This window comes from Enoplosus armatus, chromosome 2 (genome assembly GCF_043641665.1).
Source record: "Enoplosus armatus isolate fEnoArm2 chromosome 2, fEnoArm2.hap1, whole genome shotgun sequence".
NCBI classification, from domain to species: Eukaryota; Metazoa; Chordata; class Actinopteri; order Centrarchiformes; family Enoplosidae; genus Enoplosus; species Enoplosus armatus.
The window spans coordinates 18686981-18701079 of record NC_092181.1 but is presented as its reverse complement, the minus strand read 5'-3'; the positions used below and the strand labels follow the sequence as shown (position 1 = coordinate 18701079).

The 14099-nt window shown below is 38.8% G+C and overlaps 2 protein-coding genes across 4 annotated transcripts; both read left to right on the top strand.

Moving 5' to 3' along the window:
* The first annotated feature begins 2308 nt into the window (after positions 1 to 2308).
* pla2g12a (phospholipase A2, group XIIA) lies at positions 2309 to 5850 on the top strand. The gene is made up of 4 exons (XM_070921380.1): positions 2309 to 2684; positions 2914 to 2990; positions 4192 to 4357; positions 5199 to 5850. Exons 1-4 carry the CDS (start codon positions 2411 to 2413, stop codon positions 5315 to 5317), a joined length of 636 nt encoding a protein of 211 aa, XP_070777481.1. The 5' UTR covers positions 2309 to 2410; the 3' UTR covers positions 5318 to 5850.
* A 1007-nt stretch (positions 5851 to 6857) lies between these two features.
* LOC139294332 (caspase-6-like) lies at positions 6858 to 14076 on the top strand. 3 transcript variants are annotated; one of them, XM_070916208.1, is made up of 8 exons: positions 6858 to 6888; positions 9644 to 9685; positions 10572 to 10614; positions 10723 to 10872; positions 11032 to 11108; positions 11288 to 11463; positions 11594 to 11744; positions 11953 to 14076. In XM_070916208.1, exons 1-8 carry the CDS (start codon positions 6858 to 6860, stop codon positions 12186 to 12188), a joined length of 906 nt encoding a protein of 301 aa, XP_070772309.1. In that variant the 3' UTR covers positions 12189 to 14076. The 3 variants fall into 3 exon arrangements, with proteins under 3 accessions (XP_070772309.1, XP_070772301.1, XP_070772292.1); XM_070916200.1 differs by lacking the exon at positions 6858 to 6888 and adding an exon at positions 9281 to 9335 and having other exon boundaries at positions 11294 to 11463; XM_070916191.1 differs by lacking the exon at positions 6858 to 6888 and adding an exon at positions 9281 to 9335.
* Positions 14077 to 14099: the final 23 nt, after the last annotated feature.

Here is a 14099-nt window from a genome sequence, read left to right as displayed (position 1 = left end):
TACTTCAAAAAAATATGGGCCCAAGTCAAGGATGTAGATTTTCACATCACCCCAGACACTCTTAAAAAACTCAACAAGGCCATTTTCAAGGACCTGTGCAAGAAGTGTGGCAATGCAGAGATCTTGCTGGTTTCCATGAATCTAGGGGAACCAGTAATTGATGATTTTATTGTGTCCTCTTTCAAACATCGTCTGATGACACCACCAAAGCGTTCCATCATCCGCAGATTCTTCTCCTCCTTGGGAAAATTCATCTCAGAGCCCTTCACAGAAACCTTTAAATACAATAGTGGAATGACTGGAATTCACTTTGTATGCTGATTGATGAAAAATGTAATCATAAAATTTTAGATTACATATATATGCATTCATCTTGAAGTAACAAATTGTCTGGGGTTTCTCCTTTTTCCCTCAAGATGAATGCAATAGAGAGTTCAAGTCCAAGAGCTCTCAGGGCCACCTCAGCAGGACCAACTCAGAAGGGCATGTTGCCTGCTTTGGTGGCGTGGGTTTACTCCGGGTGCTCCGGTTTCCTCCCACATTTCTCAAAACCATGCAGCAAATGGACACCATATATAAGTTTAATTATTATAAAAAATATTATAAAAATCAATAAAAGTTTAAAAAATGTAATTTCTGCTTATCTCTCTTATCATTTGCAGTCTGAGCTGTAAATATTCAACTCAGGCTTCTGCTAATTCACTTTCAGTCAGGTCAAACGTTTTGTGTAGAAAATACGAGGGAAACTTGCAACTTGCTTTTGTAACAGTGTTCCTTCATGTGAAAACCACTTGCCCTAGCATTACAGTAGTAGTCATGATAAAATAGTTTGTAGGTGAGTCAGGGTTAGGGGTGTTAAGCTAAAATATGTTTGCAATGCTTAGGTGCATCACCCAATTCATGTGTACATCAACAATTAAAGTTCTCCAGCTCATTTTCTCTAATATTATGGTTTTATTGTTAGAAAGTCACTCTAACAGTTGCATTCAAACAAATATATATAGTTCTGATGGTGGTGCTACAGCAACTGTCAAAAGTTTAAAACTTTGAAAATTCATAACAAATCAGTCGTACGTGCTACCACTTTGTAACTTTCACCAAATGTCGGCCCAAGTGAGCAGAAATGTTCAGATACTTCAAGCTGGCAGGAATTATGAAGGCCATCACTCTGTTTTTCTCAAAAATTGTAAAACTAATTAAACCTATTTCCTCCCATATTTTTGACTAACACTAAAGTTGTTACACTGCGTCTTCAGACTGTCCTGAGCCGGCAGTGCATCAAAATGTTTTACTGTAAACAGATCCTGCAAATTCTCGCTAAATAAATCTCCAATGTTCATGAAAATAAGTGAAACTTTTGATGATATTTGTTTTATTATTAGCCTACTGGTGCCTTAACCTTAAAGCAATGTTGCAGCTGGTGAAGGTGGAGGTATTTTAACAACTACATATTTTGTTTTGTAGTTTAATTTACAATAAATCATATTCTTTTTCATGTAAAATCTTAATCTGCAGAGTAAGCAGGAACTGCAGCTGTCAAAGTAGTGTGGTGGACTAAAAAGCACTGTATTTGCTTTTGAAATGTTGTGGACTATAAAGTAATATAAAGTACTGATAAGAACAAGTAGCTCAATTTTGTACTTGAATATAGACTTGGTATGCACCAATCATAACTACAAGCCGTTTTGAGCAAGGGCACTACAAAGATATGCCTTTTTTCATTACATGAAATGTTTTAGCTGTTTGAGCCTGAATCTTGTTCTAAAAGATGTTATAGCTCAACTCATTGAAATGTAGTCAACACAACAGGGACCCTCACATCCTACATGGGCTCCTTTCATGGATCACTAGTATACATATAATCTGATTTATATTAGAAAGACTTTCAAAAAATAGAGGTTTTTAAAAATGTATCTGCATGCCAAACTTCATTTTACGACTGATGATGGTCTGGGGCCCCGGGGGATCTGTGCCTTGTAGCTACTGTGGGTAATGAGCTGGTGAGCAATGTCGAATAAATTACTGATTTTTGATGTTCTGATTTACAAGAAAGAAAGTTTTCAAACTTCTATCATACATTGAAATACCGTGAAATTAATCTTTAAAATATCACGGACTTTTTGTTCACTTGTATCATGGGGGTTTCATGATATTATTATAACACGTCTTATTATACATCCATGGCTTGTTAGTCAAGTATTTTTCTTTACTGACAATGCGACTTGTGACATCATCTTCATTGGTTTATCAGCGGTCACATGACGGCGTCAAACCCGGAAACAATATCTACACCCGGGGCAGGTCGGCAGGCAGGCTCGTGCCTCCAAGGTGTAAGTAGTGAAATGAAAACAACCACAAGTGAAACTTGAGATGCCATCGAGACAACATTTTGAGGAATAAATCAGCCTAAATGAAACCAATGTGCCGGGAAACGCTGCTTTCTGGCGCTGACGTTAGGTGGACTATGCACTACCACAGCTACATCTGTGTTTTTCTCTTGGCTTTGTACTCTTGTGCATGCCTTCCATATGTGTCTGCTTGTAAACATGAGCCAGAGACTCCAGACTGGAGGATGACTCTGAAAACCATCCGTAACGGAATACACAAGATTGACACGTACCTGAACGCAGCACTGGATTTGTTTGGCGGCGACGACGGGCTGTGCCATTACAGGTGTAGTGATGGTAAGTTAAGCTAGCTTCTTTCTTCTTTCAAGCCTAACTACAGATAAGTCGTAGGAGACACATTTAATGAATGCTGAACCTTTGCAACACGCAAGAAGATATACATTGTCGCCCCTTGAGTGTCACAGTAAGCCATTAAGTCGTCTGTACTGATGTGCTTATCTCTGACAGCAAGATAACTGACTGTGGCAGAACAAGGAACATCTTCACCTTTGCTCCTCTCGCACAGGTTACAAGCCGATGCCCCGTCCCGGGTACAAGCAGCCACCACCCAACGGATGTGGCTCCCCGCTGTTTGGATTTCAGGTAGTCTGACAGTTTTGGGTGGTTGGAGGTTTCATATATGTCTGGGACAAGCAACATTGGTCACCATGTGATTACTGACGCACACAGCAACCCAAACTGCGTTATTCTTGTACACTGAATGTTGCCTAATATTTTAGCTTTATAGTTTGATGTGTAATAAGTATGTAAATCCTCCTTTGGACAAACAGCATGTAGAATTCCTTACCTACAGAACTCAAACTGGATCCTGACTGGGATCATTGTAAACTTCAACTGAACAGTTTGGAGAGGCATCAGTCTCTCATGTAGTCATGAATGATCTGGTGCTTCTTGTTTTATGGTGCTTTATTATATTAGTTTTTGTCTGTACTTTTTTTAATGTACGTACCTATTGTTGAGTTTGTGTTTCGTACTGTCTCTTGTGTATTTGTTGTTGAGTTTTATGTATTTTAAAGGCCCATCTCGGGACGGGCATTGCATGAATAAATGTGTACACACACTATACAATATGTTTAGTCCGTATTACAACAAGGTACTTTGTGGATATAAAATAGAGCCTGACGGATAAATTGTCGCCAGCCTATATTTGGTTATTGCATATATATTGGTATCGGCATATATGATAAGTAACAAGAAATTAAACTACAGACATTCCAAATATATGTTCGAGATAATTTACAAACAGTGTCAACCTTCTATAGATAGTCCCCCCCAAGGGTATTGTAAGTAACTCTAATATGTACCACTTAGTGCATATGTTACAACTCTTGAATAACCATATTTAAGGGATACTTATCAAAAACATTAAGCTATGTTATGCATTAACATTAAAAGAACAAATATCTGCCCACATATACCTCAAATATTGATATCGGTATGGTGCTCCAAAATCCAGCATCAGTCGGTTTTCGTTAATAGATACTAAAAGATACCCAATGCTAAACAAATAGCATCCTTTATTTTACTAATTTTCTTCACACACTTGAGAATATGAAGGGCTCTCTTTTTGTTACTGAGTTATGTTTTATAAAAAGACTTGGACCATTGTATTGTCATTGCGTTTTGTCATTGCTGAAAGTTTTTTTTCCCAGATTTTACAAACCAACCACTGAACCATTATCACATCTTTTGCATCAGGGGAAGTTCATGTCTCCTGCAGGCAGTATCATTTGAATGTCAGTCGAAAATACAGCATAAAGAGTGACAAACCTGTTTTTTCCAGTTTGACATAGGCATCCCGTCCATGACAAAATGTTGTAACCAACATGACCGCTGCTATGACACCTGCGGCCGTGAGAAGCACGACTGCGATGAGCAGTTCCAGGACTGTCTCGAGACCATCTGCAGGAATGTGCAAAGGACTCTGGGATTGGCCCAGAGTGTCCAAGGTAAGATGCTGAGCCAATGTGTTCAAATTAGATGCAGATGGAGTTGTATCCTATACCACGGTCTGTAGATGATTGTAGATTGTAAGGCTGCACAGTGAATTTAAGAGTAGATGAGCTTTCAACATTCAGTTAAGAAGTTCCCTTCTTAAATTGTTGTTTTTTTTGTCCTGATGTCAGTGAGTGTTGTTTTAAAGGTGTTACCATTTGGTTGTTGTATTTTAAAAATTGAAATCCTGGTGCAAATCTGAATTAAATCAAATTCTAAACATACAAATGAACAATGAAATTTCATTGTTTTATTACTTTGTGCGTCTGGAATATAATCAGCACCTCATTCCTAATGGTGACCAGTAATGTAAAAATCTAAAACAACCCTAAACTAAACTAACCCTAACCCTCCCTTGAGATTCCTGTACTGAGTCAGTGTTAGCACTCAATCAGCAGGGCCAGTTTTTGAAGTATTTAGATAATGTATATTTACAATTAGTGTTCCACAATAGCATACAATATAATCTGATGTAGTACAGGTGCACCTGAGAAAGCAATCTACATAAAAAAGTGGTTGACTATGGAATACTTTTAGGACAACATTTAGAAAAGAAGCTATGCTTCAGTGCTAGATATGTGTAAAATACATTTACATCTTATTAAATGAACAAATCCATTTCTACTGTGTGAGTGTAAAACACAGTATTTCCAGCAGAGGGCAAGATAAAGCTAATTTTAAAAGTTTTTTTAAAAGTCAATTTTAATTGATTCACTTATAGTCACATGATAGCAGGTACCTGTTTTTAAACCAACTCACCTTTCCGCTGTTGTGTATTTATGTTCTTCTTGGCAGCTTGTGAGTCAGCAGTGACTCTGCTGTTTGACGCTGTTATGCACTTGGGATGTAAGCCATACCTGGACAGCCAGCGAGAGTCTTGTGTGTGTCAGTATGAAGTGAAGAAGGAACTGTGACGCCACCGCAGGATCAACGCCGTGGAACAGACTGATTCACAAGCACAACACTGACAGAAGGATGGCAGCAATAAACTTCTTTCACATTTTCTCAGGGATAGAGCCTCTTTGGCCTACACTGACTTGTGTCTCTCGCCTCCCTTTATTGGAGTTTTGAAATGTAGACATCTATTAGACAAAGTGAGTGTGAAAATACAGTTTTTAGAGTGAACAATTAATATCTTTCCTGTCAGTTAATTATTTATATTTTGTTATACTGTGTAATGCATTTTTCCCGTAATGGACTGGAAACAGATTTTGGATGCTTGGATAGCGCCCAACACTTTATTTTATGGGTATGTAATTTCCAAATCCTTGACTAAGAAGTTTCATGGTAAAACAAAACCTGATGTAATTTTGCATTGATTATAGGTAAAACAGGACAGTGTTCAATAGGTACAATTAAATGCTAAACTAGCTAAACCAGGAGTTTTATATTTAATGCACAGCAGGTCAGCTGAACATTCATGTACATATATACATTCATCAACATATATGAAGAATAATTGTTCCAATAATAAATTAATGATGAATAACTATTTACTTGGGTGTAAATGGAGCTGTTTTTTTTCAAGGATGTTCCTCTGGAAATCAGCAACTGCTTTTAAGAACTAAACTAACTAAACAGTCTCAGAACTTCGTCTTTATTTTCCCTGTAATTACCTCCAAATTGACGTAGTTAATTCTAGGAAACTTTCAACAAATTATTAAGAAAATATGGCCGCAAGCGTCAATGATCAGGGTCCAAGCAGATTGCAAGCATTTGGATGCTTGTTTGTTATGTAATTGACAACAAGCAAAACTCTGAACATGGAATCAGAGTGGGCCCGAGAGGCTGCCGCTAGGAGTTTTGACCAGAAGGTTGTCGGTGCCTGTCGAGGCAGCTACCTGGTGGACATAAGTGGAAAAGGAGGCCATCAAGCTGAAGGAGGAGGCCTTTCGGGCTTGGTTGGCCTAGCCGGTGTCCTACAGCAGCAGACAGAACAGAAGGGCTGCGGTTTTTGTGGTCACCAAAGAAAAAAACCTGGGTGTAGGAAGAGTTTGGGGAGGCTATGGAGAAGGACTTTCAGCTGGCCTCAAGCATGTTCTGGCAAACAGTCAGACGACTCAGGAAGAGTAAGCAGGGGAGAACTGCTGACCCTGACTGAGGAAATTGTAGAGCAATACAGTTTAAAGCCTCTGGAGAAGTCCCTCAGCAATGCTGATTCCAACAACCAGCTCCTTACCCTCGCAGGGTAGTTTGGGGGGTCATGGGAGTATGCTGGGGAGATGTACGTCTGGACTACCTTGCTTAGCCTGCTGCCACCACAATGCAGCAGAAAATGGATGGATGGATAAATGGATGTTGCCCTTTGACTGACAGAGGTGAGAGCCTATCATGTTGTCACACTCAGCCAATATGATTGAGGGGGAGGAGCTAAATCCTGGTTTATCGCTGTTGGATTGACAGAGCAAATTAATCCGTCAATTGTGTCAGTTTAAGTGAAGTCAACCTGTGAACATGTCGACTACGGCAGAAGACAGTTGTGGAGGTAACAACTTTACATGTATGCTTAAATGTAGACGTAAGTTGTGGACTTTTTCAAAGTTGGAAAAATAAATGCAATGACTTTAAATTTCCAGTGTAATTTAAGTATCATCAGTCAAGCTCTGTTTACTATTGTTTACTATGTTCTTACATAAGTGCTTTCAAGCCTTTACTCCAAGTCTTCTTGGGCACAAGACAAACAGTAACCAACTGTAAAGTTGTAAAGAAATCTGGTTTTATTGTCAGTAAAGCCAAAGTACAACCAACTCAAATAGGCTGCTATTAATCATCAACTGACTTGAGTTGGCTTGATTATTACTTTATATCATGTACACTGTACTTTCGCTTCACTGGCAATACATAATACAGTGTCCAAAATGATCACCTTTATGAAATCATATTTTTGATATTGAAAAAAAGCTGTAAAGCCAGACCTTTCAGTGCATTATTGTTCTGTGATTATACATTGTTGCATGGGTTATTCATGTGTGTGTTGTTTGATGCCTGATGCCTAGTTTGTGTGGTTGGATCAGCTGAAAATTCTCACTCACAGAATTAACCTTATTGACAACATCAAGCTCATCCTGTCTGTCATATGAAATTAGAATATCTGTATTGTTCTGATCTTAATCAAAGTTTAAATAAGTAAGAGAAATTGAATTATTTATATTTTGTTAACACTGTGTAATGTGTTAGGGTTAGGGTTAGCGATGGACTGGAAACAGGGCGTTTCAGGGTTTTCCTGGCTGTTGGATGCTTGGGTAGCACCCGACACTTTATTTTATGGGTTTGTAAATTCCTTATTACATGCTAGTAAGTTAAAAAAATATATGTAATTTGGCATTGATTACACTGGGGAACACAATTTTTGTTGAGTTAGGTCTGACAGCTGTTTTTAACTAATTTTTGGGTGCGGAATCCAAAACTGATCTCAGTTTTTCTCTATCACGTCAAGTTTTTGAACTATAGGATCCCCGTTTTCTTAAGAAATATGAAAAATACTGTACTTAACAGATATGTGTGTGATAGTACTGACCTATTGGGAGCTGCACACACCTCTCACCGCATTGTCTCAATTGTGACTGCACAAACAAGTTGCCACGTAGCTGTAGATGAGTCCAATTGTAATCAGCTGGCAAGTCTTACTACAGCTGATCAGTGGAATTTTGCTTATCTGGAGGGTAAGCTGTGGAGAAAAAACTTGACGTGCCAGAAAAAAACTGATTTTGGAATCAGCATGCCAATTTTAGTTTTAATCAGCATAAAAATCTAACTCTACAGAATTTTTTTTTCAAATTGTTCCCCAGTGTTATAGGTAAAACAGAGACAGTGTTCAATTGGGTAACTTCAAATTTATTAATTCCAATTAACTGTTTAGCTAAACTAGCTAAACGAGGAGATTTTTATTTACTGTACAGCAGGTCAGCTGAACAGTCATGAAAGCATACAATTCAACATATATGAAAAACAATGTTTCCAAAAATAAATTCGTTATGAATAATGTTTTACTTAGGTGTAAATGAAACTGGTTTTCAAGGACATTCTTCTGGAAATCAGCAACTGTTTGACTAAATTAATGGTCTCAGAACTTTGGCTTTATTTTCCCCGTAATTACCGCCAAATTTTTGTAGCTCTTTTCAGGAAAGTTTCAAGAAATTATTAGGAAATAATGGACTGTAAAATTAAACATTACTGCCCAGTCCTCCCTCCCATAACGCGAATAGGAAACATGTGATAAATAAGTAAGTCAACAATGTGTTTCTACAGCATTTAAAACATTTTAGTTTTCCCTTTATAATATTTGTAAATTGTTTGTAACATATCACTTGGAGGGGAATACAATGGTGCACTTAACTGATGTCAATGTGTTAACACTGTGGAAAAAACGTATGTTAAACTGTCATAAAAATAAAGACACGTTTTTATTGATAGTTGTCATCATTGACATTTTTGTAAAAAACAATTTATCTTGTAAGCAGCCTCCTCTAACACAGAGGCTCAGTCTCGGGACAACTGAGGATCTGTGACTGGGCTCCCATTGATTCTTCATCTAAAAGATGAAACATAGTTTTTCAATCACGTATTTGAAGTTGTTGTTGTAAGAAAAGGCCACCGAATTAAAGTCTGGATTAGATGTTTATCTCTCCTAATCTTCGGCTGTGCCAACCCTAATCTCACTTTTATTGTTTGTGATTTATGAAATCCCTGTTCTTAGAGTTGCGGTTGCAATGTGGCAAACACGGAAGTCCTCGCGGTTGACCTTTGACTGACAGACGCGAGAGCCAATCGTGTTCTCCAGTTGTCACAAGCAGCCAATGAGATCGAGGGGGAGGGGCTAAATCCTTTCTCGTCGGTGTTGGATTGACGAAGCAAATTTCATTTGTCAGTTCTGTAAGTCGGAGTGAAGTCAACCTGTGAACATGTCGACTACGGCAGAAGACAGATGTGGAGGTAACAACTTTACATTTATGTTTTTAATTAAAAGTCGGCACAAGTTGTGGACTCCTTGCGTATGGCATTTTAAACTTTAGAAAAATAGATGCAATGACTTTAAATGTCCGATGTAACTTGAGTATCATCAGTAAAGCTCTGTTTACTATCCCGTACTATGTTTTACACAAGCGCTGACACGCCTTTACTCCAAGTCTTCTTTCTCTGAAGTCAGTCACCAACTTAGCACAACACGTGAGGCAGGTTTTTAATGTCATTAAACCATTCTCAATGTCAGGATTTAATTACTCTTTGTCTCACCTTCCCAGGAAGTGTCGCTAAAGACAGCAGGACAGCAACAGACCGGGCAGGTGAGTGCTTTACACTAAGTTACATACTAAAGCTTGTGTAGTATAAACGTTTCTTGTGAATCTTCAAAACAGGAGAGGAGAAAAGGTTTTCTTTTATCAAAGCAAAAGTGAAACAGAGTCAAGCTGTAAAGAAATCAGGTTTTATTGTCAGTAAAGTCAAAGTACAGCCAATTTACATAACGAGGACATCCTTTTCCCACATTTCCTCTCACCCTTTGTTAGGAGGCTGTGTTTGTGGTGCTGTTGAGTTGTATCGTGTTAAACTGAGAGGTGATTCTGATATTGTGTTCACCCAGTTTGACCGTAAAGTTAAATCTACACCTCTATGAAACGGTTTGAAAAGAGACTGAACCGTATAACCTTCATTACTGCAGGACTGTAGTAAACCGGCAACTGAGTGTATGAACAAACAAATGCAACACAAGCAAAGATACTATGTATATACTGATTTACATTACAACTGGCCAGATAATACTTAACCCCTAGGCTGCTGCCTTTAGCACACACAGCCTAACCTACATATCTGTAGGGTGGGGTATGGAGGTGTCACTTTTGGCCTCTGTTCTTTTAGCAGCCTTTGCCATCTTTCTCCACCTGTCACACAGCTATTGAAGGCCGTGAGGACTCTAAGCTGATGGAACAATGGCTGCTTGACCCCATGCCAGCAGCAGTGGAGTAATTCATGCACCTGTAGTTGTACTGCTTAACAAAGAAGCAAAAGCTTGAAAAGCTCAATCCTTTCCTATGTATTTTTTGCAACTTCACATCAACAATCACATATTCAGAGTATTTTTGATGTTGAGAAAAGCTGTTCAGCGCATTATTGTTTAGTAATGAAATTCTACATTGTTGCATTGGTTATTCATGTATGTGCTGTTTCCTACAGCATGCACGGAGAACCTAACAGAGACCGATTCCTTCATCAGCAGGTAAACTCTTCTTATTTGCGTGGTAATCAGCTGGAAATTGTCACTTTCCTCCGGTCCAGTTTTCCACCTAATATTGTCTTTGTTTCTGTGCTCTTTTTAATCATACAGCTCTTTAGCTTTGGATCCTGCAGAGGAGTACAAGATGGACAACAAACGACGAGGCCTTGCACTCATCTTTAACCAGGAGCGCTTCTTCTGGCGCCTAGGGTTGAATGACAGGCATGGAACCAATGCTGACCGCGCCAACTTGGAGAGAAGGTATCACTTCCCAGCCAGCTGCTGGAGAGGGAACGCTAGATTTTGTGTGCTTAAGAACTTGTCTGTACTTGTTCAGCGACTGTAAGTCTTTCCTGTGGTTTTGTAAGAATTTCCCTCGTGTGTCATTACATGCTGAACTTTTTATCACTTCTCTTTTAGACTGAAGGAGCTAAACTTCGAGGTGAAGACTTATGAAAACTACAAACAGGCAGAAGTCTTAGATAAAATCAGTGAAGGTAAGCACATGCAGGATCAGAATCAGAAACTGTTTATTGCCAAGTAACATACATTACAAGGAATTTGATCATTACTGTAGTTTAAATTCGTACCCATTTCCTTGTTGTCTTGTGTATGCAAAGATAACATATCCAAAGTGTTCAGTAGCGAGTTTAACAAATACCTGATGTCCCACCAGCTGCAGAGGCCAACCATTCAGACGCAGACTGCTTTTTGCTCGTCTTCCTGAGCCATGGCGAGAATGACCACGTCTACACCTACGATGGCAAGATCAGCGTTCAGGATATCACATCCCTGTTCAAAGGAGACAAGTGCAAGAGCCTTGTGGGAAAGCCAAAAGTCTTTATATTACAGGTAAATGCAGGCAAAAAACAAAACCCAGTCAAATCCAACAGAACATGAAGTATTAGCTGTTTTTAATGCTTTATTTGGAAATCCGTAGTCCTAAAAAATACTAAGTGAACGTGGCTGTGTCCGTCACTAGGCGTGCCGCGGAGACAAGCATGATGATCCAGTGACTGCCTGTGATGCCGTGGACAGTGAGTTGGAGATGAATGAGGTGGTGGTGGACGCCAGCGCCGTACACACCCTCCCTGCTGGGGCTGATTTCATCATGTGCTACTCTGTGGCTGAAGGTGAGTCGGCCGGGATGTTTAATCTTAATCTGCTCTTCTCCCAGCATGACGGGTAGAGTCATACTTCATTTGACTCAGTTGATACTTTGAAGATATAACAGTAATTCTACTTAGACACTATTATTTAAGACATATAATTAATTTTAAGTGTCATTTTTGCTGTTCAGTCAATAACCATCTTGTCCTGTCCCCTGTGTTGTTTGTTAAGGGTACTATTCCCACCGGGAGACCATCAACGGCTCCTGGTATGTCCAAGATCTGTGCGAGCTGCTTCAAAAGTACGGGAACTCCCTTGAATTCACAGAATTACTTACGCTGGTAAACAGGAAAGTGTCGATGAGGAGTGTTGGGAACAGTAGTGACCGGAATGCCATTGGGAAGAAGCAAGTACCTTGCTTTGCTTCAATGCTCACCAAGAAACTCCACTTCAGACCAAAAAAGTAATGGTTTCAGACCTCAGTCACAAAATGAGCTGGTTTTATATTAATGCTTGGGAAACAGGGTCTCCTCGAGGGAGAATTCTTTCTTTCTAGTCCTCCAATGTATGTTTCTCATGAACACTGTTATTCACATATGCATTAAACAGTCCGTTAATTGGCAGCCGTAGAATTTACAGTAAAGTCAGTGGTAATAAAATAACAGGAACAACTCGTATTCACACAGTGAAGAACTATGAATATTCTTGGCCTTAGGCAATAACGTCATTCCTCCTCATGCCATTTAAAATTGTGGTCCCCATTTCTTCTGAAACCAGATTTCTTGGCAGGGTGAAACCTTGTCTTGGTTTATAAAGGGTTTTTAAGGTTTTTGCATTCGCATGACAGAGAATCAAGACAGGGGTAGTATCTGTGGCAGCAGTGAGGAGGATGGAGGAGAAATCTGCTAGTAAACATATTACAGTATCTGATTTACTGGTTTATGTGACCCATCTGCACCTGATTTCTCACACTAATCTGGCTTCTTGTGTGAAAGCAAACATACAGTAGACATTATAATGCAATCTAATACAACAGCCGTGCAGTAATTCAAAGTTAGAAAGGTACATTAGAGGGCATCACAGCTACATGTATGAATTGACATGTGGTGAAAAAGGTAAAAGCATCTGAGGTATCAACACAGCAGAGTACAATATCACAGATTGAGCAGTCTTTAAAAAGCAGTTAATTTATAATTCGACTGTAAAATATCTTCCTTCTAGTATATATTTGTCACAACTCGATGATAACCAAATGCGAGGGATCCCTGCAAAAAACACTAGGGTTTCACCACAGCAGAGGTGGGCCAAAAACAAACAAACCCACCTCTTTAACAGAGTAAAAGTTTATATACTTTTCTGAAATATAATATAAACCTTTAGGGAAAAGAGCAGAGGCACTATTTTATTTTTATTTTTACAGCAAATATCTGCTGCGGTAATATTTAATACTGACTTAATGTGAATTCTTTGCTCATTTGTCACAGAAATGTGTTGACTCAAAGGAAAGATCATTTTTGAGGGCATAATTTATGGTCTTGTTTTATTGGATTGCATTATGTTTTAAGGTGTTCCTGTTATTTTGTCCAACTCTGTTGATGATTACACATTTTGCACTTTCAAGAAATCGATTTTAAAATGCAGGATTATTATGGACCACATTCTGTGTTAGCTACTTTTCTTAGCCTTTTGTCACATTTTTTTGCTTGCTTGTTTAATCCAGTTTTACCAATTGTACCACACAAATGTTTCTTAACAAGCCAAGAAGACCGTAGTAGTCGACATTTCCGATGGCCTTGCACAGGGAAGCTTTCCTCAGACTTAACATTGTCTCTGAGGAAGATGGAAATGTCAGGTGAGTCTTTTCTTGACTGTAAAGTCAGTTGCAGGTCTATAAGCCATACAAATACTTTCCAACTTACTGTATCTTGTGAGGCAGGTGACATAACAGCATGACAACCAGGTACTTCTAATGACATAAGAGTTTAACACTTAATTATCTCTCTGTAAACACCAATGATCAAGTAATATCATTAGATTAGAGTAGATTATCCAGGCACCATGTTTGTCTTCAAGCTTGCTCCATCAAAAAGGGAATTCATGTTTGTGCTGTTCTTTGTGTTGTAGCAGTGTACAGGACTAAATTTAATGATGCGTATTTGCACCCAAAATGGTAAGAAACACTAAAGCACCTCAGGGAGGAGGGATGTTTTTAAAGCTGTACTGTGGACCTAAACACTTCTAGCTGTGTCACATGATCTATGACTCAGGAAAAACAAAGCTACCAGCATACACTGATCCTGTATTCTTATGGTCTTACTGTTGTGACTTTGTGTAATAAATCTGTGTGACATTTTACTAACTGTTCTCTCTCCATAGAG

Excerpts from the sequence above, each read along its gene's own strand:
- pla2g12a (XM_070921380.1), top strand. The coding sequence starts at position 2,411 with ATGAAACCAATGTGCCGGGAAACGCTGCTTTCTGGCGCTGACGTTAGG. Across the intron at positions 2,991-4,191 it reads CCCCGCTGTTTGGATTTCAG|TTTGACATAGGCATCCCGTC; the intron begins GTAGTCTGACAG and ends TGTTTTTTCCAG. Across the intron at positions 4,358-5,198 it reads ATTGGCCCAGAGTGTCCAAG|CTTGTGAGTCAGCAGTGACT; the intron begins GTAAGATGCTGA and ends TCTTCTTGGCAG.
- LOC139294332 (XM_070916208.1), top strand. The coding sequence starts at position 6,858 with ATGTCGACTACGGCAGAAGACAGTTGTGGAG. Across the intron at positions 9,686-10,571 it reads GACAGCAACAGACCGGGCAG|CATGCACGGAGAACCTAACA; the intron begins GTGAGTGCTTTA and ends TGTTTCCTACAG. Across the intron at positions 11,745-11,952 it reads GTGCTACTCTGTGGCTGAAG|GGTACTATTCCCACCGGGAG; the intron begins GTGAGTCGGCCG and ends TTGTTTGTTAAG.